Source organism: Leptonychotes weddellii, chromosome 11, assembly GCF_054177405.1.
Source record: "Leptonychotes weddellii isolate Sample4059 chromosome 11, ASM5417740v2, whole genome shotgun sequence".
NCBI lineage: Eukaryota > Metazoa > Chordata > Mammalia > Carnivora > Phocidae > Leptonychotes > Leptonychotes weddellii.
This window is the reverse complement of record NC_138379.1, coordinates 5025691-5050490: the sequence shown is the minus strand read 5'-3', so window position 1 is coordinate 5050490 and position 24800 is coordinate 5025691. Positions and strand designations below refer to the sequence as shown.

Genomic DNA, 24800 nt, shown 5'->3' with positions numbered 1-24800 from the left:
GGCAGCGGAAGCCAGTTTTATTGAGCAAAGTTCTCAGGACCGGACCTGGAGCCTAGGTCTCCTCCCAGGAGATAGGACCCCTAAACTTGCTCCCCTGGGCCTTCGGCCCACCACCTGTAGTCTCCCAACAAGGAGAGGACCCTTATTTGGCAAGAGATGACTACGTGAGCAGCTGTCCGGCACACAGAAGACAGACAGCTGGAGGAGGGGAATGAGCCACAGCAGGCAGAGTGTCTCCTGCCACAAACAGCTGAGGACAGGAGGTCCCGTGCCTCTGTGCCCTCGGGCACTGGCTGGCCTGGGCCTGCCCCGGCAGCGCAGTGTCTGTGGAAGGGCCAGGCTGCCAGCCTGGGGCAAGATCACTCAATCTCCAGGATGAGGTCATCGCCCTCCAGTGTCATGTCTGTGGTTACGTGGACCTTGCGGACAGTGCCCTCCATCGGTGAAGTCACCACAGTCTCCATCTTCATGGCGCTGAGCACACAGAGGGGCTGGCCCTTGGCCACCTTGGCCCCAGCTGCCACCTTGATGTCTATTACCTTCCCAGGCATGGGTGCCCCGATCTGGCCCTTCACATCCTTCAAGGCCTTGGGGTGGAAGTGCATCTCCTGTAGAGAGGGCAGAGGGGAGGAGACATGAGGCACAGGCCCTACCCGTCCCTACTGCCTGGCTGGCCCTGGAGGGGCGGGGGGGACTGTACCTTCATGGCCTGAGTGTCCTTGACCAGAATGGACCGCAGCTGTCCATTGAGCTCAAAGAAGACCTGTCTCTGGCCAGCCCGGTTCAGGTCACTCATGGCGAGGGCTTTGATGTGCAGGGTCTTGCCCCGCTCCAGCTCCACCTGCAGGGAAGGCACGGAGGCTCAGAGCTGGGGGTGGGGGACAACAGAACACACAAGTCTGGGTAGAGCAGCACCCCGACCCAGTCCCAGGCAAGTCCCCCAACCCTGGGCCTCAGCTCCTCACTTGTAAAGGCCTAGCCTCCTGGTCTGTCCAGGGTGCTTTGGGTACCCACAGCCTGTGAGGCGGGGTGACAGCCAAGCCAAAGCCTGGAGCTCTAGATGTGCTGGTGTCCTTAGGGATGCAGGAGCAGGGGTGCTGGGGTGGAGTGTAGACAGGTGCCAGAGCCACTGACCTCAAACTCCTCTGCAATTTTGGGTCCCTGCAGGAAGAGGCGGGTATTGAGGCTATCCAGGGGGCCAAAGGTAGCCGTGAAGTCCTTGAAGTGGGCAAAGACGTCTGGATATATGGCCGCTGAGAGCACATCCTCCGGGGTCACCTCCTCCCCATGCCGCTCTATCAGCTCCTTCTCCAGCATCTGCAGATCCAGTGGAGGGAGGGAGGCTCCAGGCCGCCCATCCACCCTTGGCAGGTCCTTTAGCACCTGGGGAGCAAAGCAGAGGGTCAGGTCCGATGCCTGCACCCAACCTCCACCCTCACACTGTGCTGGGCCTTCCTACCTTAGAGCGAAGGGGCTCAGGGAACCCCCCGTGGGGAATGCCAATGTAGCCCTGCAGGAACTCCACCACGGAGCGGGGGAAGGACAGTTCTTCTGCCTGGGCTTCAGCCTCCGCCCGGCTCAGCCCATTCTGCACCATGAACTGGGCCAGGTCCCCCACGATCTTGGAGGACGGTGTCACCTAAGAAGAAAAGCCCCTGGGTTAGGATGCTCGGCATCTTACGGAGGCCCAGAGGCGGGGATAAAAGCACTGGGCCTAGCTCACCTTGATGAGGTCGCCCAGCATCTGGTTGGCCTCCACATAGGCCTTCTTGACCTCCTTGAACTTGGAGCCAAGCCCCATGCTGTGTGCCTGGAAGTGCAGGTTGGTGTACTGGCCCCCTGGGATCTCGTTCTCGTACACGTCCGAATTGCCAGACTTCATGGTGGCCGTGCAGTCGAAGGCCGCATACAATCCCCGGGCCCCCTCCCAGTACTCACTGTAGTCAAACACATGCTCCAGGGGCACCCCTGCAGGGAGGCCAGGAAAATACGCTAAGCTCCCAGGTGCTCCTCCCAGGACCCCAGAGCCAGCTCAGGCCCCGTCTCAGACGTGGGTGAGGAAGGCAAGGTCAGGAAACATCTGGATTCTAGCACAGGCCAGACGCCACTAGGACTACTGAGGACCACACCTGTGAGGGGAGTGGCCATGGACTCCCGCTGTTCCTACCTGTGTCCAGGGGAGTCCCTCGGGTGCAGGCCACCAGGGCCCCCATACTGGGCTGTGAAGTCATCCCGGACATGGAATCAGCTGCCACATCTACCACATCGGCCCCAGCCTGGGCACAGGCCAACATAGCTGCCACACCTGCCCCCGATGTGTCGTGGGTGTGGATGTGCAGCGGGAGGTCGGGGAATCGGTCCCTGAGGGAGCTGACCAGCATGGTGCAGGCCGTCGGCTTTAGCAGCCCTGCCATGTCCTGGGGCAAGAAGGCAAGAGAAAGGCGGTGAGGAGGGGGCATGATGAGGGGGACATATTGGGGGGGTGATGGGCAAGGGGCTGGGGAATCCTGGCGTGGGTGCAGGGCTCCAGGCACCTTGATGCACAGGATGTGGGTGCCAGCCCGCACCAGCTCTTCGGCCAAGCCCATGTAGTACTGCAGGGAGTATTTGGTGCGGCTGGGGTCGGCCACGTCACCGGTGTAGGAGATGGCGGCCTCCACCACGCCACCAGCGTTGCCCGCGGCCTCCATGCCCAGTAGCAGATTGGGCATGTAGTTGAGGGAGTCAAAGACCCGGAAGACGTCCATGCCGTTCTCCTTGGCCACCTCACAGAACCTGCGTGGGTAGGAGAGCCCAAGGGTCAATCCCATCTCACTGTCCCCCCGCACATCCTTCTCTGACCTTGGCCTGGCAGGGGGAGCGGGACCCACAGAGCCAGTGTGTGTGTGTGTGGGGGGGCGCCCCAGTGTGGGCTAGGCAGGGTCACCCCAGAGGCATCTGGCCTCCAGCAGAGCTGTCCTGCCCTAGTCGATCTGTACCGTGCAGCTCAGTCTGCCCAGGTCAGAAGGATCAGCTGGAGATTCCTTGCAAGAGTGACAGTCTGAGAGAGAAAGAGCACCGAACGAAGGAGCCCTGAGGCTTCCACTGCCCCATGAGCTAGAAGTCCTCCCAGGTCTCCAACCATAATCCTCACTCCATGAAACTGCCAGATGGCAGCCCTTGCTGGGGACAGCTACGAGGCTCGGTGTCAAGCCCTCCTCGGGGCGTGCAGGCCATTGCAGCGTGGCCTGGCACCCACGGGGCCCTGCGGTACAGTGTCCGCAGCCCCCCCGGACCCCAGGCTCACTTGAAGACCACATTGTCGGGGTAGTTGGTGTAGCCCACAGCGTTGGCCCCCCGCAGCAGCATCTGGAATGGGATGTTGGGGATGAGCTCCCGGAGCTCCTGCAGCCGCCGCCAGGGGCACTCATACAGGAAGCGCATGGCAACATCAAACGTGGCTCCTGCACAGGGACCAAGAGGCCCGGGTCAGCCCCTCACTCCCCCGGGGACCCCACCACACCTGCAGCTCTGCGGCCTGAGCCTCCAGCCCTCACTCCATCCCACGCATCGTCAGGTCCCTCGCGTCCCTGCCCCAGCCCTTGCAGACTTTTCCCTTTGCTGCTCTCGGGGTAGCTCAGGATCAGTGTCCTCTGTGCTCCCTTTCACAGTCCTGCCACCAACTCTCTGTGCCGTAACGAACAGACCTTGAGCTACCAGGGTCTCAGCTCTGTGAGGCGCGCCCGGAGTCGGCCCCAGTCGCTGCTGAACAAATGAACACCATGCCTTGTTCACTTCTCACTGGCTTCCTCGCTGTTAACATCTCTAGCCTCCGGAGTGGCCGGGGGCCGGGGGCCGGGCCACACTGGATACCCAATTCCTTCCAGGTGCTGTCCCACGTTCCAGCCCTCCTCCAGCCTACCTCCCCAGTTCTCTATGCTGAAGAGGTTGCTCAAGTTGTGGGCAACATAGGGGGCAATCTTTTTGAGATCGTGGGTTCGCACACGAGTGGCCAGCAGTGACTGGTGGGCATCCCTGAAGGTCGTGTCCATCAGCAGCAGCCCCTGGTGGTTCCGCACAGCTCGGGCAAAGCCCTTGGGCCCCTCCCGCAGCAGGATGTCTCTGAAACCGGCCGGGGGTGGGCCTAGGGCAGAGCTGGGCATTAGCACCCATCCTTCAGGCAGCAGAGCCTCCTCTTTGTCTCCCCGAGTTGGCAGAATGAATCTCACCTACCTATGGGCACCGCAGGGACAACAGGGTCTGTGGGGCTGGGGCTGGCCTTCACGGGGATTGGGGTGGTTGGGCCGTTCACCATGACATGACCTAGGGAGAGAGTGGGTAGCGGGATCAGGAAGGGCTAGGGACAGTCTGAGTTGAGGGCAGAAGTGACAGTGGACGGGCCTGGGGATGAGGGCTTCCTCCAGGATACCCAGTCCTCTCCAAAGCCAGGGCCTCCTGGGTCCAAGCAGTGGGATCTACTGAGGGCCACGTGGACGGAAAAGGGGGCATCTCTAAGATCAGGAGCAAGGAAGGTGGGCAAGGTGGGAGGGTGAAGCAAAGGAGGAGGGTGTCGGACCAAAACGAGAGCAAGGACAGTGGGTGCTAGGAAGCTCTTCTAGGCAGGGGGCCAGGAGCAAGGCATCTGGGAGCGGAGAGAAGGGCCATCTCGGGGCCAGACCGAGGTAGTGCAGCAGCTTCTGAGCCCGGTTCTGCGCAGGCCGCAGCTGGAATAGGTCCGGGTTCTCATCGATGAACTGCGTGTCCACGGTGCCTGCCAGGAACTGCTGGTTGTTGAGCACATTCTGCAGGAAGGGGATGTTGGTCTGCAGGACAGAGGTGGGTGGGAGGGTGTCAACGTGTAGCATGGCTGGGGAAAGAAGAGGCTGAAGGTGCCACCCTGGGCCAGCATAGCTCCCCCCACGTTCCCCAGGATACTAGGCTGAGGTCTGAGGCCTTCCTGTGGGATGACATTTCCCCATCTCCTCACCAACCCCCTATCCTGGCAGAGTCCCCTAAGTTGTTGGGGGGCTGAGCCCACCTCCTCCCCTTTTGCTCACCCAGAGCATGTGCCGAATCACCTCCTCCTTCCTCAGGGACCTGGAAATTAAGTACCTCCCCTCCACACAGCCCAGAAAACGGGTCAGGCCCTTCCCACGGCACCGTGACATAAAGCGGCCGTGCTTCTTGACAAATGTCCCTACCTTCGGCGACCCCCTTCCCTGCAACCCTCCGCCCCCAAGAGCCACACTTTGGTATCCTCACTAAGCTCCATCCTGGTGGCTGACTCCTGCGGGCCCTCTCCCACCCTGCACTTGCTAACAGCTCCCACCTGGGCATTGGTGCCCTGGGCTTCCAGGACCTCCTGCTCTCCTCTTCCCCGTCCCCACTGGGGGCTCCTCTCACCCCTGCAGGATGGAGTTCTCAGAGCTGTCACTGGGCCTCTTCTCCTCACTCAGCACATTCTCCCTGGGTGGCCCCATCCTGGGCAGCCAGCTCCAGAGCCAAGACCCTAAAGTGGAAATGCCTCCCGGGCACCTCTCTTTGTGTGGCCCTCACACAAGCTCATCAAGTCCAAAGTCCGCTTCCCTCACCCAGTCCTCCTCTGCCTTCTGCTCGGTGCCTCACGGTCCACCCGGTTACCCAAACCTATGCTCCATCACCCCCAATACCCACTCCTGTCACAGGTCACTGGTCAAGCCAGATGGTTCTACCATGGCCATCTCTAGACTCTACGACCCCTTGTCTCCAGGCCATGCCTTCTGCCAGGCTCCCAAGTCACGGCCCCCTCCAGCCACACCAGACTTCCTTGTGCTCTCACGCAGCCACACCTCTGCGCCGGCCTGGTAGGCGCTTCCTCGAAGTCTGAACTGGAAGGCCTTTGTCTATACCTCCTGCCCTCACAAGAGCCGGGCCCTCCCCCCTTTTTAGTAGGCTTCTGTGGGATCAGCTGTTGGAAAGCGCCTCCCTAGGCCTCAGCTTTTGCTTGTCTGCAGTCTTCCTACACCTGGGAGCCCTGGGAGCATTCTGGGGGCAGGGGTGCTGTCCGATGTATCTGTGTCCACCTGCTTTGTGCACAAGGGTCATTTCTGCTCACTGAACTGTTGGGAGACAGCATGAAGCTGGAGCTGGCCAAGTCCCACCTAGAGGCCATAAGGGAGCCTGGAAGGCAGCATGGAGCCACGTCCCATGACTGCCAGGCCCCGTGGGTGGAATTCGAGCGTGCATGTGCCTGTGACCACATGGCTGTCACTTCAGATAAGGCATCCCGTGTCACCCACTCATGACCTCTGTTGGCAACTTCAGTAGGGACTCATGCTGCTGGGCCCTGCGGCCACTCTGAGAAATTCTACCTGTGCCCCTCCCCCCCCCACCCCGCGCTCCTATCACCTGGAGGTCCAGATGCGAAGGGTGCCTCCCCCACAGTCATTGCAGAGTGGGACCCAGCCAACACTGCCTCATGCCTCTCTGGTGTGACAGATCTGCCTATCTGTCCCTAAGACTAGTCCCTGCCCCTCCTAAAGGGACATTTCAACTGGACCAAGGCATGGCATTTGAGAAGATAAAACCAATTTAAGCCATCTAAAAAACCTAGAACCACACAGGGTTAAGAGGGATTCTCAGAGACCTCCCCTGTTCCACCTTACATTTCCTATTTGTAGGCCCCTCCCCCTTTGTGATTTTGTGGGGGATCGGTCGTCCCTATGTACTGTGAGGCCCGGTGGGGGCAGGAACCAGACCCATCTGGTTCTTGATGTACCCCAACTCTCAGCACAGAGCGGCTTGCGATGGATGCTAGTAGACTGATTTGTTTAGAGTGAAAGAAAATATTCTTGAAGGTGAAGACAGGCGCAGAGATATCCCATGCTTCTGAGCATCAGAGCTGACCTGGGCTAGAATCCAGTGCCTTCATTTTACAAATGCAACAGCTGAGGCCCTGGGAGTGGCAACAGTTAGGAATGACTTCCAGCTGCCAGGTGGCTGCGCCCCTCACAGGCTACATCTCTCCTCTCAGCGCTATGAGGCACGTGACTATGTGTAATTAATACCCCTCGGCCAAGATGAGTCAAGTGTTTCAGCGGTTAAATAACTTGCCTAAGATTAACCTGCTGTACCAGGCAGAATCAGAATTCCGTTTCCCAGGGGTCCTGGCCCACCCAGCCCCTAGGCATCATGTCTGCAGGGAAGGGAAAGGGACGGGGGTGGGGGGTGTCCAGGTAGCCTGAGAACTACGAGATACCTGGAGGAAGTGGCGACTCCCCTTGTTTCCCGAAGAACCAGAGCGCGCTCCCTGGTTCCGAGCACTCAGCGCTCCCACCCAAGCCCCGGCACTCGGAGGGAGGCAGCCGGGAACTCTTCCTCCCACCGCACCCCCGCCGGGAGCCCTTTCTCAGCCCAGACGAGCTCACCCTGGGCCGCTCTCCCAGGAAGACGGCCCGACAGGGACAGAAGGGGGAGGGCGGGGCTGCCGGCGCGGCGAGGACCACTGACGCACAGCTTCAAACAGCGTGCCACCGCCGGCCTGCTGGGAAACCGCGCGGCGCAGGACCAATCGGGCCGGAGGCGGAGACCGGTTGGCTCCCGAGCACGCCGGGCGGGGCAGGCAGCCCGGGAAGGGGAGGGAGGGGCGGGGCACGGCGCCAGCCCGGAGGCCGAACCCTCTCCGCCCCACCCCGCAGCCGGCCTGCCGGGGGCGTCGCCCCAGCCCCTCACTGCCACCCCCACCCCAGGCCCCGTGCCTGTTGGGGACCCTCCACGTGACTCGGTGATGCAGAACGGTTATGACCTTCAGCGTGTGTCTGTGAGGGTCCCAACAACAGTGCGGGTTTGCGCCCGGCCCTGCCTGTGGGTGCGGGGACGTGTGGGTGTGTGGGCATGTGTGGGTGTGCTGGGGAGGCTGCCCAGCGACATGTGACAAAGGCTCCCGTCTCTGGGAGATGGTGAAGGGGCCCGCGAGCTGGCGCTTTGTCTGGCTGTCTGCAGAGTGACGGTTCGCGCAGCGGCGGCGGGCGCCTGTGCGGTGCAGGATGCCGGGGCGCCAGGGTGGCCGGGGGCGCGCGCGCCTGTGCCAGGGTGAGTGCGCTGCGGCAGCGCCGGGGGACTGCGCGGCGGGCCCGCGCCGGCCCGGGCCTCGGGCGTGACCGGGAGCCACCCGTGGGCGCTGCGGTGGCCGCGTGTCCCCGTGACCTCGGGAGCCAGCCGGCCCGGGTGGATCCCCGTGCGCCCCTCCCTGTCCGCCCTCCACGTGCGTGTCCGCGGAGCGCGTGCTCGCCGGCGCGCACCCGCCTGCCTGTCGCCGCCGCCGCCGCCGCGAGCCGCCGGGAAAAGGTGCCGGGAACCGAGTGAGCCGGGGCCGCGGGCCCGAGCGCCATGGGCAGGAGGGCGCGCGGCGGGCGGCCGGTCAGCTCCTGGCCTCGCCCCCGCGGGAGAGCCGCCTGGAGTCGGCGGGGGCTGGCCAGGCCCACGGGGAGGCCGGCCCGCGCCCCCTGAGCTACAGACACCAGGTGAGGGGCCGCGGGGCACAGCAGCGGTGGCTGGCCAGAGAGGGGCGACGGGCCGCGGGAGGGGCTTGGGGGGGGTGAGGGCGCCTTCCCTGGCGGGGGAGGGGATGGCGCGGAGGGAGGGTGCTGGCGGTTCCTGGAGACGCCAGAGAAAGGAAGTTCCGGGACCCTCCCTGCTCTAGTGCCCACCTCCGCTTCCTGCCTCATACTGCACCTTGTCCCCAGAGCCAGGACCCCCGTACCGGCTTGGGAAATGTGACCTTTACTCTGGGGGGCCTGGCCCTGCAGGCCCCAGCCTTCTTTCAGCCCTGGGTGGGGGGCCCCTGGGGCCTCTGACCCTGACACCCCCCCACCCTCCACCCAGGCCAGGCTCTGGAAGCTGGCCCTCGGGACTGGGCCGCGGGCACAGTGGGCACCCGCCCCCGCCCCACCTGTGCCTGGGCTCTGGCCCTTCCCTACAGGGCGCTCACCATGGCCCCCCCACTCCTGCTGCTGCTGCTGGCCAGTGGAGCGGCCGCCTGCCCACTGCCCTGTGTCTGCCAGAACCTGTCCGAGTCGCTCAGCACCCTCTGTGCCCACCGAGGCCTGCTGTTTGTGCCGCCCAACGTGGACCGGCGCACCGTGGAGTTGCGGCTGGCTGACAACTTCATCCAGGCCTTGGGGCCGCCAGACTTCCGAAACATGACGGGGCTGGTGGACCTGACTCTGTCCCGCAATGCCATCACCCGCATCGGGGCCCGCGCTTTTGGGGACCTGGAGAGCCTCCGCTCCCTGCACCTGGATGGCAACAGGCTGGTTGAGCTGGGCGCCGGCAGCCTCCGGGGCCCGGTCAACCTGCAGCACCTCATCCTCAGCGGCAACCAGCTGGGCCGCATCTCGCCTGGGGCCTTCGACGACTTCCTGGACAGCCTGGAGGACCTGGACTTGTCCTACAACAACCTGCGGCAGGTGCCCTGGGCTGGCATCGGCGCCATGCCCGCGCTCCACACCCTCAACCTGGACCACAACCTCATCGACGCGCTGCCCCCAGGCGCCTTCGCCCAGCTCAGCCAGCTCTCCCGCCTCGACCTCACCTCCAACCGCCTGGCCACGCTGGCCCCCGACCCGCTCTTTTCCCGGGGCCGCGACGCGGAGGCCTCGCCCGCGCCCCTGGTGCTGAGCTTCAGCGGGAACCCCCTGCACTGCAACTGTGAGCTCCTGTGGCTACGGCGGCTGGCGCGGCCCGACGACCTGGAGACGTGCGCCTCCCCGCCGGGCCTGGCCGGCCGCTACTTCTGGGCCGTGCCCGAGGGCGAGTTCTCCTGCGAGCCACCCCTCATTGCGCGCCACACGCAGCGCCTCTGGGTGCTGGAGGGCCAGCGGGCCACGCTGCGGTGCCGGGCGCTCGGCGACCCCGCGCCCACCATGCACTGGGTCGGCCCCGATGACCGGCTGGTTGGCAACTCCTCCCGAGCCCGGGCTTTCCCCAACGGGACCCTGGAGATTGGGGTGACGGGCTCTGGGGATGCCGGGGGCTACACCTGCATTGCCACCAACCCTGCCGGGGAGGCCACAGCCCAGGTGGAGCTCCGGGTGCTGGCCCTGCCCCATGGCAGCAACGGCAGCGCGGAGGGGGGCCGCCCGGGGCCCTCGGACATTGCTGCCTCGGCCCGCACTGCTGCCGAGGGCGAGGGGACACTAGAGTCTGAGCCAGCTGTGCAGGTGACGGAAGTGACCGCAACCTCAGGGCTGGTGAGCTGGGGGCCGGGGCGGCCAGCAGACCCCGTGTGGATGTTCCAAATCCAGTACAACAGCAGCGAGGACGAGACCCTCATCTACCGGTGAGGAGGCACTTTGCAGCCCTCAGCCCCAGCCTCGCTCCCAGCTGCCGTCTGGGCCCCTCTCCGCCCCTCCCGGACTCCACTTCCACACACCCCTCCTCAGCTTCTGAGCTGCCTGCAGGGGCAGGGGAGGGGCAGGCACCAGGGAGAGGTGGGGGGGGCCCCAGGAGCTCTCTGTCCAGGCTAGCCGGTGTTGGGTCTCTGTGCGGAAGCACACAAGCCTGGGCCACGCGGACGTCTTCTTTCTGGCTCTGGCCACGTGACTCTGCACCGCCTCCCTGGCTTGCCCTGGGCTTGTGCGTCCACACACACACTCACACACCCGTCCGTCCCCGTGCTCTGTCCCCAGCTGCACACATGCATGCCTGCCTTGGCTTCTCTGCCTTCTTGAGTCAACAAACGAGGCCCAAGTGGCCCTAGGGGAGGGGAGTGTCCCGAGCTGGGCCCTGGGGAGCATGCGGTGAGGGTGGGGGGTGGGGTCAGAGCCTGGAGCTAGGCTCTGACCACCCACCCCTGCCCGCAGGATTGTCCCGGCCTCCAGCCACCACTTCCTGCTGAAACACCTAGTCCCTGGTGCCGACTATGACCTCTGCCTGCTGGCCCTGTCACCCGCCGCTGGGCCTTCCGACCTCACAGCTACCAGGCTGCTGGGCTGTGCCCACTTCTCCACGCTACCGGCTGCACCCCTGTGCCACGCCCTGCAGGCCCACGTGCTGGGCGGGACCCTGACCGTGGCCGTGGGGGGCGTGCTGGTAGCTGCCTTACTGGTCTTCACTGTGGCCTTGCTGGTTCGGGGCCGGGGGGCCGGGAATGGCCGCCTTCCCCTCAAGCTCAGCCACGTCCAATCCCAGACCAATGGAGGCCCCAGCCCCACTCCCAAGGCCCACCCGCCAAGGAGCCCACCACCTCGGCCGCAACGCAGCTGCTCCCTGGACCTGGGAGACGCCAGCGGGTGCTACGGCTACGCCAGGCGCCTTGGAGGGGCTTGGGCCCGGAGGAGCCACTCTGTGCACGGGGGGCTGCTTGGGGCAGGGTGCCGGGGGGTTGGGGGCAGCACGGAGCAGCTGGAGGAGAGTGTGGTGTGAGGGGAAGGGAGGCGGCCCGGGGCGGGCCGGGGTCGGGGCAGAGGGCGTGGGGCGGGCAGCTGCGGGGCCCGGTGGGTCAGCACTGCCTGGGAGCCCCTCCTGATTTTACCCTTGGTACCTCAGGCCCCCTTTGTACCTGGCAGGACAGGGGGCCCTTTCCCTGGTTCTGGCCTCCAGACCCGCGTTCCTCCGACAGGTGCTCACAGCCACCGAGGCAGGGGGCTGCAGCCACCAAGCGGGAGTCTTGTTTTTCTTTATAATAAAATTGTTGGGTACACCTCAGTGCTAGCCTTGACTTATCCGGCTAGGCTCCCTGAGAGCGGCGGGGAACGTGGGCCAGCAGAGGCACAGACAGGACAGGGTCAGGCCTGGGGCTGTCAGCCCCACAGAGGTGGCCCAAACAGCCCAGGGTGCCCTCAGCCTCCTCTAACAGCCAGGTGCTTGGGGCTGGTGCTTCCTGTCCCAGGTGAGCTGGACCAGCCCCTCGAGAAGGGGAAGGGCTGTGCCTGAGCCCTCTGGGCCCTAGCCTGCGTCTGTAAGTGCAGAGAACACCCCTTCCTGGCAGGATGTGGACAAGATGTGACATCCTCGTAGAGGCATGGATGCCAGGGTGCACAGAGTGGCAACAGGGACAAGGGGACCATGGCACAGCCCTTCAGGGTGTACGGACCTTGGCTGGCAATACACTAACTCAGTAGGAAAGTCCTCATGGCTTCCATTGGGGACAGCCTCATTCACCATCTCCCAGGGCATCTTCTGGATTTGTAAAATGTTATCCCAGAAGAGTTGGAAAAGGCTTGGGATCCCACTGCTCTGCTATCAGCCCAAGACCTCCTGGAAGGTTCGTCAGGGCTAGAGGCCCTGAGCTCCCAGCTGCTCCACGGATTCCCCGCCCCCCCCCGCCCCCCACGGCTTTGCTCTGGGCTTGTCTGGAAAGACTGAGTCAAACCCTTTGTGGACACTGGAGGGGCTAACACCGGGGCAGGAGGGGGGTGCCCACACCCGCAGGGCCACTGCCCTGCTCTGCCTCCTCGACCCAAGATCCCTGTCAGCCTCCGGCCCCGGGCACAGCCTCGGCCAGCCTCTGAACAATCACGGCTCCCAAGCGTCAGCTGGGAGGAATGATGCTCCAGACACAAATGCTTGCAGACGTGTGGCTCTCCACGGTGCTTGGCAGCCCGCCCCCCACCGACGCTTTAAGAACATGCAGGTGCCTGGGCCCCACTGCGGAGGGCGGACACTGGCCTGTGATGGTGCCCAGACTGTGGCGGCCACCGTACTTGTGCCAAGGGGCGCATGGCGTCTGTGTGTGAGGCCCGCCGTGGCTCTAACGGGCAGCCCGGGGGAACTGCACAATAGGTGTGTGCGTGTACACGTGTGCTGGCCAAGCTCACACACTGGTGGGTTTGCACAGTGTTCACACACTCGTGCGCCTGCCCGCCCAGCCGCAGAACACATACCTGGATGTGGCCCAAGAGAGATCCTGGTTTAAATAAATGAAACAAGGTCCTCAACAGAATAGCAGGAGAGGATGAACCCTCCAAGGGGCCGTGGGGAGAAGGCAGAGGTGGCACGGGGCTGAGGGGAGACGAGAAGGAGCAAGGAGCTGCCAGGTGCCAGGTGCGGGAAGCTCTAGATGTGGCAGGAGCCAGCGGCCTCGTCAGGGTGCACATCTGGGAGGACTCTGATGCCCCACGGAACCAGAAACACGTGTCCCGCAGCTGGCCTTCCCACTTTCCTCCTTGTGGGCCCCGTGGCCCCTTCTCCGCCCTCAGGGATCTAAGGCAGGGGGTCCTCATGAGCCTGCCGGGCTGGGGGACAGGTGGAAGGTCCTGTGGCCCGGGGGGTCACAGGCACAGGGGCCAGTGGGGGGGCACCAGTAAGGCCGACAGAGCAACAAGGGCAGGCGGGTGAAGGGTGGGGCAGTCGGGCTCCACACTAGGGTCATGGTGCATGCTGGCCACCCGGCCCCAAAAGCTCCCCTAGTTGGGGAAAAAGCCCCTCAGAGAGCAGCAGGTTGAACACAGGACGACACAACACATCTCTGTACATGCGCAGGAAACAGCCCCCAGGCCAGGAGCCCTGAGGCTTCCCATGGGAGAGCACAGAGACCCCAACACCCTGGGAACACCATCCCCTCGGAGGTGGGCCAAGGGCCTGAGAGGAGACAGCTGACCCAGCACCGGCCCCGCAGGTTCCCTTCCTCTCTCTTTCCCTCCCAAGTGCTTTTTCAAAAGCCTTCTGCACCCCCTCGGGGCCCCTGCCAGGACGCATCACAGAGCCGCGTCAGCGGGTGAGAGGACAGTGCCGCCCGCAGGCCCTGACCCCACCGACCGAGCCCAGACCCCAGGCAGGCCCGGAGGCAGCCAGGAGGAAGTGACACGAAGGGGCCGTCAGCCAGGGCCCCAGCGCACAGCGTGCACGGCAGGCCAAGGAGGGCATCCCCTGCCTTGGACTCCATCCTTTGGACACTCCCAGGACAGGATGAGGCGCTGGCCTGCCCAGCAGCCACCGCACGGTAGGGCCGGGCAGCACAACCCACGAAAGGCAGAGCCCTCCTCCCTGCTCTTCCTGTGCTACAGGGCGGCTGCCGGCAGCATCTGCCCAGGGGATGCCCACGGGTATGTAGGCAGTGCTGGCCTCAAGGACAAGACAGCACATGGCTGTGGTTTCGTCTCTAGCTACGCACACGGGAAACCAAGAGGCCATCGAGCATTTCAGGTGCTTGCCCGGCAGCTGGGCCCCGTGCCTCCCTCTGCCCTGGCTCAGGCCTCCAGCTGCAGCCTCCCTTCCCAGCGGTCCCAAAGGCACCCAACACGACATCATTATGTGCCAGGCCAGGGGATGAGGGCAGTGAGGGCAGACAGGGGGCTCATTTTATGGAAAGTGACCCTGTCCACACAGGCTTGTGCTCTCTCACCCAGGGTTTTCCTGGGGTTCAGAACTACCCGGACAGCTTATTCAAAACGCAGGCTCTGGGGCCTCCACCTCAACCTGTGGGATCAGAACTTCCAGAAGGGAGGCCTGTAATATGTGGGCTGAACACAGACTCCAGGTGATCTCACCTAAGAAGGGCAAGAAGGAGCGTGGGGCTCCCCGGAGCAAGACTCCTGGCTCTGGCCGAGGCCCCCCCTGAGCACTGAGGAGCCCAGGCCCACTCCCAGGGCAGCTGAGGGGCCAGGCCCCAGCAGAGGCAGAGCGGCCAAGGGACAGGACTGGGGCGGGCCCGAGAGCGCCTGGAGGCAGGCAGGGCCGACAGCCTCTCACCTTTACACCTCGGACTCGGAACTCGGCAAGGGCTCTGCTCATCTTGGTGGCAGCCGTGGGGTGGTCTTTGCCGTGGGCGATGACTTTGACGAGCAGGGAGTCATAGTGTGGGGATATGACAGCCCCTTGGAAGGCAGACGCGTTATCCAGGCGGATGCCCATGCCCTCTCCGCTCCGGAACACCTGCGGGCAGAGGCAAGCAGAGTCAGGAACTGGGCCGGGAGCAGGAGTCCAGATGCGGCCCCCGGGCCAGGCTGGACGTGTGGGAATGCGGCAGGGCGCCGGGCCTCGCACAAGGGCGCCAAGTCTCCTAGCGAAGTTCTGCCTCATTTCCGCCAGCGAAACAAGGGGCATCCCGCCTTCTCTGGGTGCCACACGGTCACTGCTTCCTTCCCCCGAGAGGAGCTGGCAGGGGAGGGGGCAAGAGAGGGTCCAGGACAGGACCTTCCCAGCCAGCCCCAGGGCTGCAGGCCCAGAGCTCAGCAGAGCACGGAGAGCAGCCCTGGGCAGGCAGGGGCCGAATCCGCCCAACCTTCCACCCGCCTGCCTGACCAACCCTCTTGCCTCTCAGATTCATTCATCCCCCCAGACATTTGTGCCCACCACATGCCAGGCACCAGAGTGAGTGGCTAAAAGAGGTGTGTGCCCCCTGCTGGGCAAGGGGGCGGACAAACAAGGAAAACTGGACTGGGGACAGGGACACTGCAGGATGCAAGCTGGGCAGGGAGGGAAGGCAGGCCAAGGGGTTTTTGTTTTAACACACACAGTGAAGGGATGGGGAAGGCCTCAGTGTCCCCCCCCACCTTCCCTTCCTTCCAAAAGGGGAGAATGGGAGGGAGAAGGAGGGGAGGCAGAGGAGATAAGATACTAAGAGCAGGGAGAAGGGCCGGACATGAGGTGCGTGCCCGCATGCCCAGAGAGGGAAGCAGGGCAGAGAAGGACCTGGGTCCCGGAGGCAGACTTATGGGGGCGGGCGGGGGTTCCAAGTAGCAGCTGGACAGAGACAGGGTCCTGCGGGGACAGAGGTTCGTGGTGTCTGGGGTAACAGGTACACACATGAACATCCGTGATGCGGCCCGGGCTGAGTCCCAGCAGGGCGAGCCTGCACCTGGGCCAGGGGACCCCTGTGAGGCTGAGGGAGGAAGACGGGGAGTGGGAGGGACAGCCCAGGGGGCTTGGGACACCCACTGCACCATGTTTCCGCTTCTAAGGGACACAGGCCTATGTTCGATAAAAAGGAACTTAATAAAATATTTAAGGGTGAACGCTCAGCTGTGAGCAGGAACTGTCAGCTAAAAATATTCTGTGGTTAACCAGGCTCAGAGGAGCCAGGCCTTGGAAGTGGAGGTGGAGGAAGGCAGTGGTGCATCGCAGGGCTGCCCCTTCCCCGCTGAGGGCAGAGAAGTCAGGGGCCCCCACTAGACAGCACTCCAGCCTTCAGGCTGGCCCCCACCTATGGACTTGGATTGTTCCAGAAATGGAATTCCAGTGGCAGCTCTCTGCCTCAAGCCTCCCAGCTCTGCAACTTTCAGAATCCAGATCCTCTCTTTCCCTCCCCGCATCACTTGTTTCTCAGAAGCCCAGTATCTGTCTCCAAATCATCCTGGCCCTCTCCCTGGGCCAGAACCTGAGCTCCTGCGCATGTCCTGCTTCTTCGGAGGCTCAGACCAGATGGGGAAGCAGTAAAGCAGCGGAGCTGGTAGGAGTGCTGCTGAAGGTTCCAGAAGTATTCTGAGCCAGCGTGAGCTAGAGCGCCAGGGGACAGGCACCCCAGCGGTTCAGAGGGCGCCTGCCCCAAGCAGGCCCAGAGGCTGGGAGTGGGGAGGGGCGGGGGAGGGCTGTCTGTGCTGAGAAAAGAGAGGGGGAGCAGGACATACTCCCGGGGGCAGAGGCACGGCAGGGCCGACCTCCATGTCTGCCCACCCAGCCCTGGGCGGCCCCGATCCGGCCTCCTCCCTGCCTTCCACCTTCTCCCTGCCGCATGACTGCGGCATTGATCCATAATAGGCGCCTCGCTCAGCCTGTCCTCTCCACTGGGACATCTGGGCCCCAGTCCTTTGCAGCAACCCCTGGGTCCTGCCTTGCCAACACATTCCCTCAGACCGAAGGCAGGACAGAGGCCACTGCTCTGTCCTTGGGCTCTCGTAAGAAGCCAAAATCAAGGGCCTGGGCTTCGTTTCTGGGGACCCTACATTTGGCTCCACCCAGCTGGTCTGCTCCCTGTTCCACACGATTCACTCCCTGGTTCTTTAATCTGTGCTCATGGCTGTCTCCCCCTGGAATGCTCTCTCCTTACTCTTGGACAGAGCCCGGCTCCTGCGTACCCTCAGCCATCCCAAGCGAGGGTTCCCTCGCCCCTCTGGGCCCACAGGAGGGTCTCCCCGCCCATGAGACCAGGGCGTGTTCCGTGGGAAGGCTGACGTACCTCGATGCGGCCAGTGTCCGGCTGGAAGCTGCGCGCAGGGTCCTCCGTGGTGACCCGGCACTGAATAGCACAGCCGTTGATACGGATGTTCTCCTGCCGCAGGCCCAGGTCAGGCAGGCTCCGGCCCTCGGCCACGTGGATCTGGGCATGGACCAAGTCCACACTGCAGAGGGGCAGGGAGGAGCAGAACATGAGGCAGGGGATGGATGAGGAGGGTGGTCCCCACCCCTGCCTGCCGACTCTTCACCCGCTCCTTCCCACCAGACCAGCAGCCCCTGCCCGGTGCCCACTTGGGTCAGGAACCCCAGGCAGTCTGAATAAGGAGGTGGCAGCCGGAGAGGGGCCAACTGGAATATGTGCATCTACCTGTTCTGGTACCCACCACCAAACGGCCCCTCCCCATACTCTGCCCTACTTTCTCCCTAGGGTCTCTCCTGCCTCCCCCAAACCCTCGCTCGATGAAGCCGGACTTGAAGGCTCAGACACTCCATGCGGAGAGCGGTACGCACTACACCCCGACAGAGGCAGGGGGCGGTCTGCAAGAGAGCGGGGTTGTGACCACGGGGCTTGCTGAAATGGGAAACACAAGCCGTTGGGAGGGTCCACGAGGGGATGTGCCGCGGGGAGGGTGCCGTCCTCCCGGGATCTGTGCGGTGGCTGGGCTTGTGCCCGAGACCCCACCCCATAGGAGATCTTAGTGCACAGAACTCTCCAAGTGTGCATGATTTTATAAGCTCAGCCTCACTGACTGCCATGCTCCTAAGGACAGCGACAGATTTCGAAAAAAACAAAAACCAAAAAAACTCAAGGTTTTAAATGTATTGTCACTGAGGCTTGTGACAGGGACAGCCTGCAAACGGCACTGGCAGATTTTCCCCGGTGTCCTATAGAGCACTTCACAGTAGTGAGGACGACTACCGTGCATCCCTGTATCCACACACCACGGACTTAAGGCTGTGTTCTTTTCAAGCTTGATCTCCACGATGATGCTCTGAGAGTCTGTCATTTCTATCAGAGGAGGAAGAGCCTGAGGGTCAGAGAGGCTGCAGCTCACCCAAGCTTTGCGTGGATAGTGGCCGGGGAGGAACCTGCACCCTGTGTCTGTGGGGTCTGTGTCTTTCTGACACAAAACCCCTACTCCTGAGCAAGCACAGATTTCCACCCTTAACACAGCAGGCTTGTGGCAGGCCCGAGATCAACCACAAGTTTACAGCGGCGCAATCGGGCAAAGTCTCATGGAGCCAGAATCCAAAGCCAAGGCGTCCACCTCAACTCAGCCTTTACCTCGAGAGGACAAGGAGTCTGGAAGCCTCTGTGCACCTGCTGAGCAAAGGCAGGCGCCCCCACAGCATCCTCAATCTCAGGTGGGGGTTGGGGGAGGAACAAACTGTCAGAAAAGTTCCAGGGTGAGGTGGACCGGCCCAAAGCCAGGGCTTCACACTTAAATGGCTCAAAATAGGATCTTGAAACAACTGAATGGTTTATAAAATGGGCAGATTTTTAAGTGTCTCTACTCAATGCTTATGGGAGAACAAACTGATACAAGCAATCTGGAAACCTGATTAGGCTTCGCTCAGGTAACCACATGGAAAGTGTCTATCCCCAGAACCCTTGAGAGGGGAAGGGAAAGAGCTAGGCACAAAGATGGTAACTGACCACCCTTACGAGCTGCAAAAACCAGAAACGACCTGAGTGTCTAGCAATGGAGGGCCATGTACCTAAGTTATGAAACACACACCTACAGTTTCAGAAAGAACAGTGGCCTGGAGGATGCTTTCAATTAAGTAGAATAGAAATTCTACACATAACATCTCAATTGTGTCAAACTATTTATATGGTAAAATAAATAAAGATGGAACAAAACCAGGAGAGTTAGAGCACGCACAAGCAATGCTGTGCTGGGCTGGCAACTCTCTTGCCCTGAGCCTCCGGCTCCTCATCTGAAACCCTGGAGATGAGACCTTCCCCCGGCACACCCGGCCCGAGCCGCCTCAGGATCCTGGTTTTGAGGGTGGAGTTCTCAATCTTTTTATTTGCTCCTTAATTCTTACAATAGGCATATAATGCTTTCCTTTCCTTTTTCCTTTCCCTCCTTCCTTCTTTCTCTTTCTTTTCTTTCTCTCTCTTCTTTTTTTTTTTTTTTGAGAAAGAGAGAATCTTAAGCAGTCTCCATGCCCAGCACAGAGCTAGATGCAGGGCTCTATCCCATGACCCCGAGATCATGGCCTGTGCTAAAGTCAAGAGTTAGACGCTTAACCCACTGAGCCACCCAGGCGCCCCACAGATAATGCTTTTCCAATAATAATTTTTGTAAAAAGTAAGTACCTAGATCCCTGACTGCTCTCTAGCACAGTGGAGATACGCTGAGCTCCCCAGGAGCCGCTGAATGGATTTCACCAGAAAGGTGGAAGCTGCCCCTTCCCAGAGGCTGCCGCCCCCACCGCCCCCGCCCCACTCACTCGGTGATCTCCTCGGTGACAGTGTGCTCCACCTGCAGGCGGGAGTTGACCTCGATGAAGTAGTGCTTGCCGTGTCTGTCCACCAGGAACTCCACCGTGCCCGCGTTCTCGTAGCCCACCTGAGGGGCGGTCGCATCAGTGGGGCCCGACTGATGGGGCCTGGCAGCCACTCTGGCTCAGCCTCAGCCATCAGGCCGGTTCCAAAAGGAACAGACCGCCACATGCCCTGCCCCAATGGACAGCACAACCAGCCCTGCCCCGGGGCGAATGCCCGCAGCCCACGTAGCCCACGGCTGGGCCCCTGCCTGGCCGGCTCCCCAGGACTCCGCCTGAGCCTCTGGTGGCTGCACCGGCTTGTCTGGGGCAAGATTCAGCAGCTGCCATGCACCCCAGACTCGGCACCCTCTCTCCAGAGGACAGCATCCCAGCACCCTCTCAGCCACACCTACCCCGGCCTCTGCTGGACCTCCTCACTCTCAGAGGGTTTTCAGAAAGTTCCCTCTGCTCTACTCGTCACCACCTCTGGCCATGACCCAAAGAGGTGTCCGCTGAGAGGAACCAACAGTGATGATTCTAATGCAAAATTCAACCCTCATTCCAGTCTCACTCTGGTCCTACCAGAACCACAAAACAGACTTCATTTAGCTCCCTCAAATCTGTTATAGAGTGACACGTGTCCTAATAAGCCAATAAATTAGACCCAGCTCCAGGTAAGATTACTTCTCATATGAAATAACCCAAATGTCAACTCTAAACTAGAGCCTGACCAAGCCTCATATTAACTGTGGCTGAAACCTCTCTGCAGAGCGCTGCCCCGGTCTTTCAGCCGGTAAGGTCACAGAATCGTCTGCTGCCTGAGAGGTCTGCGGGAGCACAGCTCTGGAAGGAGAGCAGGACCAGGGCCCACCCCGTCTGCTGGGGAAGGCAGATCTGAGAAGATGCTCTCCCCCGGGGCCCCGGGAAGGGGAGGCCGGGGTGGGCGCAGGGTGCCTGGACTCTGAGAGGGGGAGGGCTCTCTTCTGAACAAAGAACAGACAGCGGGACCCCTGCTACAGGCCTGGCCATGGTAGGTGGTCTCCGGGGCAGGCCTGGGGGGCAGGTCACTGCTGGGGGAGCCAGTATGCCATCTCCCGCCTCCATGCCCAGTAGAGCGAAGACTGGCAGAAGAGGACCTGAGGATTCAATGGGGGGCAATGGATGTGATGCCGGGGACGGTCGAGAATGAATGAGAAGAAATGCCTTCATAATGTTTCTTAATCTTGCCAGAATCCACTGGATCTCATTCCTTTTGTTCCAGTGGTTAGTCAGTGCCACGCAGAAGCTCCATCTGTGCAGAGTGGCCAGTGGCCTCTTTCCCTCCCTCTTCTCAGCCTTTCTGGATTCCAGGCTTGGGTCTCTGGGCCTGGAACCTCTGCTCTCACACAGCGAGGATCCCAAAGAGCCCATGTCAACCCTTTCTCCTCCCAGACGGTCCCTACCCCACCCTCCCAGAGCCAGTCACTCTGGGCCTCCCTGCTCCCTAGCAGACCGTCCCCATCCGGACAGGACCCCTGGCATGAGGCCTAAGCCAGCAGGAGCTCAGAGGGAGCCTCTAGGAACAGGCTCCTTATGTCCACCTGGGAGACTGTCCCCAAAGGCCCCTGCCCTTCACCTGCTTAGCAAGTTTGACAGAGTCACTGGTGAGCCGTGTCCGAAGCTGGGGGTCCAGGTGGGCGGCAGGGGCAATCTCAACCACTTTCTGGTGCCGCCGCTGGATGGAACAGTCTCGCTCATACAGGTGCAGAATGTTCCCGTACTGGTCTCCTACAGTGAAAGGGAAACTCAGCTTCTCCAGGGATCTAAACACTTCCCAAATACCCACCAACCCCCACACAACTACTAGGGCCGATCAATGTCGGCTCCCAGCAGTCGGAGCAGTGAGCAGAGAAACCACCACCACCAAGGCCTGGGCCCTGACCAGTCCAGACTCCACAGCCTGCCTTGGGCAGTGGCCCCGCGAACGCTCACCTAGGATCTGCACCTCGATGTGGCGCGGCTTCTCGATGAACTTCTCCACAAACAGCGCTCCGTTCCCAAAGGCGGCCAGAGCCTCCGAGTAGGCCCGGTTGTAGTTTTCCTCCAGCTCCTGAGAGGCAGGCAAGCGGAGCAGACACTGGGCCCTATAGCTCTGTCTCATCCTCTGCAGGACCCCACCCATTCTCGGAACCCCAGGGTCTGCTCTGTGGGTGGCCTCACAGTCCAGCTGGGCTCCCTGCTGCTCCCAGCCCTGGGCTTCTGCTCACCTCATAGCTGTGCACGACCCTCATGCCACGCCCCCCGCCCCCATAGGCGGCCTTGAAGATAATGGGGAAGCCGTAGGTGTTGGAGAACTCATGGGCCTCGTGCAGGGAGGTGATGGGGGCATCTGTGCCAGGGACCACGGGGACACCTGTTGGGAGACAGGCACGTGGGTCCTCTGTAACAGGCTGGAATCCCTGCCCAAACCCGCCAGCCCCCTCCTTGGACAGCCCCTCCTGAGCCATGCGGCCCCTGGTGGCCTGTCGGCCACACGTACCTGCAGCAATGGCAATGGCCCGGGCCTCCACCTTATCTCCCATCTTGCGGACCACCTCGGGGCTCGGCCCGATGAAGCGCACACCGGCATCCTGGCAGGCCTGGGCGAAGTCCGCTCGCTCCGACAGGAACCCGTAGCCAGGGTGCACCGCATCCACGTTGTTTTCCTGGGGGCAGGAGCAGTGAGAGGAGTGCAGCAGCTCTCCAATTCCTTTACACAGGCCCAGAGCCAACCCCGTGGCCCGTGCACCTCCCCCCACCCCACTTGGTTCGCTCGTTCGTTCGTTCGTTCATTCATTCATTCATTCATTCATTCATTCATTCCCCTATTCACAGACACTTACTGCAGCTGGCCTGGAGGCCACGCATAGCACCCAGGCCCGCCCTGATCACCTTGGCCACCTTGATGATGTCTGGGATGTGCAGATAGGCCTGCACCGGGGCGAGGCCGCGACCGATGAGGTAGGCTTCGTCTGCTTTCTGCCGGTGCATCTGGCCTGTGTCCTGCTCCGAGTAGACAGCCACAGTGCGGATACCCAGCTCTGTGCAGGCCCGGAACACGCGGATGGCAATCTCCCCTTGAAAGGAGTGGGCAAGGGACAAGACGCTAGATTCCTGGGTCCTTACAGAAGCAGAAGCGGGGTGGGGAGCTGGTACGCAGGGCAAGGGCAGAACAGGAATGCTAAGGCTGGGCTGGATACGTGGTTCCTCTCGCCGGCCCCAAGGGCACTCACCTCTATTGGCCACCATGACTTTCTTGATGGGCTTGTACTCCAGGCGCCGGACATTTGGGGAGGCAGCGGGGGCGGTGGAGGCTCGGCGGATACGCAGGAGCCTCAGGCCCCCACGGACAGTTTGGAACTTCAGCATCTGGGAAGTCAGAGCCGGGTTAGAGCAGATTCGGCAAAGAGGGTTCCCCTCAGGAAGAGTGAGGGTCCCACCCCAGCCCCCCTCCCTCACTGCCCCTTAGTGCCCCACACGAAAGCCAGCAGGCTCACCCTCAATCCCTGGCCAAGCCCAATAATCCCTGGGGTACTGACTGGCTGTAGGGAAGGGAAGCAAAGTTAAACCCAAACAGAATCCAAGCTCACCCTAGCGCTCTAATAACTTTCAAAACACTTCCAGCTCCTAAAGCAATCCTGCGTGCCCTCAATGTGCGTTCGTCAGAGTCCCCTTCGGTGCCCTCTCCGGGGCCCAGCAGCCTGGGTTTTAGGACCTCCCCGCGCCACAATGGCCCCTGTGTCCCTCCACTGGGGTTCCGCCTGGCCAGGCCAACGACGGTAACAACAGATCTCCCAAGGAGCCAACCTGCATCAATGTGCCGTCTCAGGAAGCAAAGCCTCCGCTCAGACTTCAGGAGCACGACTTCTTCACACAGTGGTAGAAGCCTCCTTCTCTATCAACGGCCACCTGAGGTGCACTGAACTCCAGATATCACCCCGTGATCTCCCCCTCACAGCTCCACTAGCAGCCTGATCCCCTGAGATTTGCTTCAGGTAACCGGCCCACTGGGAGGGGCACGCTCTCCTGGGGGAGCCACTGGAGCCCACCGCCCTGGCAGACGACAATGGCACACATACCAGAGAGCACCCACCTCACCTCGTCCTGGGCACCGAAAGCCTGCTCTGCTCGGGGCCACAGGCAGCTCTGCAGTGGGGACAAGGCCCCGTAGAAAGAGTCCAAACTACCACATAGGGTTAAGTCAAGAAGAAGCAAAGCGCTCCTTTAGGACAAGCTCAGAAACAGAGCAGTGAACAGGAGTGGTTAAGAAACCATTAGCAGTTTCACCACAGACAAGAGAGAACAGTGAGGTGACACTTGGCCTATTAAATTAGCAACAGTGTTGTAAAACAACCAGATTTAGTGTGGGTAAGGCCTATGGGAGACAGACCCACCAGGTGAGGTCCGGATATCAGGGCAGCTCTCTGGAAAGCTCCCTGGAAATTCTATCAAGAGCCTTTGAAATATTTCTGCCCCTTGGCCCTGTGGTTACCATTCTAGGAATTTAACCCAAGGAAATATTCTAAAATGGGAACCAAGATGGATGCAGAAAGATGTTCAAAACAGCATTATTTACAACAGCAAATAATTAGAAGCCACTTAAAGATCCAACACTAGGGCATCTATACAGATGTAATGTAACCATTAAAGATGCTTGTTTGCACAGCTCTGATGACAAGGGGAATGCTTGTGATACAACGTGATGCTACGGAAATTAAAACGGTAAATAATATGATTTCAGGAAGCTTTTTTTAGGCAAGGAAAATAACTGGAAAGAGCTCTGTCAGACAGCATGTCACTCACGCCCATGTTCTAGAATTGGTGCAGTGTTGTTCTTTTCCTTCTTTATGCTTCTCCATACAGTCTATACCTTCTCCACTGGGGATGTCATTTACAATTAGCACGACGGAGACATATACGGAAGGGATCGGAAGATCTTTGTGGAAAAAAGCTAAGTGGAATGTCTGAATCGTCTCCCTGGGGGAGGTGAAGAACTCCCATATATCCTGCGAAACAACAGTGAGGCTGGGCCCCCTCCCCCCCACACACAGTGGGGCCACCTCACCTTCCTCACCTCTTGCCCCAGGTGAGCCAGCTCCAGGTCTTCTTTACCTGTCTACAGGTGAGCAGCCTCATGGCCCGGGCCAGTGGCACCAAGATTCTCAAACCTCTGGAAGTTTCAACTATTTCCGGGGAGGCCCAATTTTTTCTCC

At 61.5% G+C, this 24800-nt stretch overlaps 2 protein-coding genes across 7 annotated transcripts in view; one reads left to right on the top strand and one right to left on the bottom strand.

Moving 5' to 3' along the window:
• The window catches only part of PC (pyruvate carboxylase), a 96030-nt gene continuing 71230 nt past the window's right edge, over nucleotides 1–24800 (bottom strand). For all 6 annotated transcript variants that reach the window (XM_081797707.1, XM_081797706.1, XM_081797710.1 and 3 more), the window contains 20 exons: nucleotides 22821–22956; nucleotides 22480–22664; nucleotides 22088–22253; nucleotides 21816–21961; nucleotides 21541–21658; nucleotides 21185–21336; nucleotides 19534–19652; nucleotides 17075–17237; nucleotides 14650–14832; nucleotides 4658–4802; nucleotides 4213–4302; nucleotides 3902–4123; nucleotides 3287–3443; nucleotides 2535–2775; nucleotides 2168–2417; nucleotides 1724–1968; nucleotides 1460–1639; nucleotides 1135–1383; nucleotides 701–841; nucleotides 1–608 (listed from right to left, as the gene is read on the bottom strand). In XM_081797707.1, the coding sequence (XP_081653833.1) occupies nucleotides 360–608; nucleotides 701–841; nucleotides 1135–1383; nucleotides 1460–1639; nucleotides 1724–1968; nucleotides 2168–2417; nucleotides 2535–2775; nucleotides 3287–3443; nucleotides 3902–4123; nucleotides 4213–4302; nucleotides 4658–4802; nucleotides 14650–14832; nucleotides 17075–17237; nucleotides 19534–19652; nucleotides 21185–21336; nucleotides 21541–21658; nucleotides 21816–21961; nucleotides 22088–22253; nucleotides 22480–22664; nucleotides 22821–22956 (3537 nt within the window). In that variant the 3' untranslated portion in view covers nucleotides 1–359. The remainder of the gene's footprint in view (nucleotides 609–700; nucleotides 842–1134; nucleotides 1384–1459; nucleotides 1640–1723; nucleotides 1969–2167; nucleotides 2418–2534; nucleotides 2776–3286; nucleotides 3444–3901; nucleotides 4124–4212; nucleotides 4303–4657; nucleotides 4803–14649; nucleotides 14833–17074; nucleotides 17238–19533; nucleotides 19653–21184; nucleotides 21337–21540; nucleotides 21659–21815; nucleotides 21962–22087; nucleotides 22254–22479; nucleotides 22665–22820; nucleotides 22957–24800) is intronic.
• LRFN4 (leucine rich repeat and fibronectin type III domain containing 4) lies at nucleotides 7617–11664 on the top strand. Its single transcript, XM_006749253.3, has 3 exons — nucleotides 7617–8480; nucleotides 8939–10297; nucleotides 10821–11664. The coding sequence occupies exons 2-3, from the start codon at nucleotides 8949–8951 to the stop codon at nucleotides 11380–11382; spliced, it is 1911 nt and encodes a 636-aa protein (XP_006749316.1). The 5' UTR covers nucleotides 7617–8480; nucleotides 8939–8948; the 3' UTR covers nucleotides 11383–11664.

Bases quoted from the DNA above. Each gene is read 5' to 3' on its own strand.
- LRFN4 (XM_006749253.3), top strand. From the start codon at position 8,949: ATGGCCCCCCCACTCCTGCTGCTGCTGCTGGCCAGTGGAGCGGCCGCC. The intron at 10,298-10,820 runs GTGAGGAGGCAC...CCCTGCCCGCAG, and splicing joins GACGAGACCCTCATCTACCG to GATTGTCCCGGCCTCCAGCC.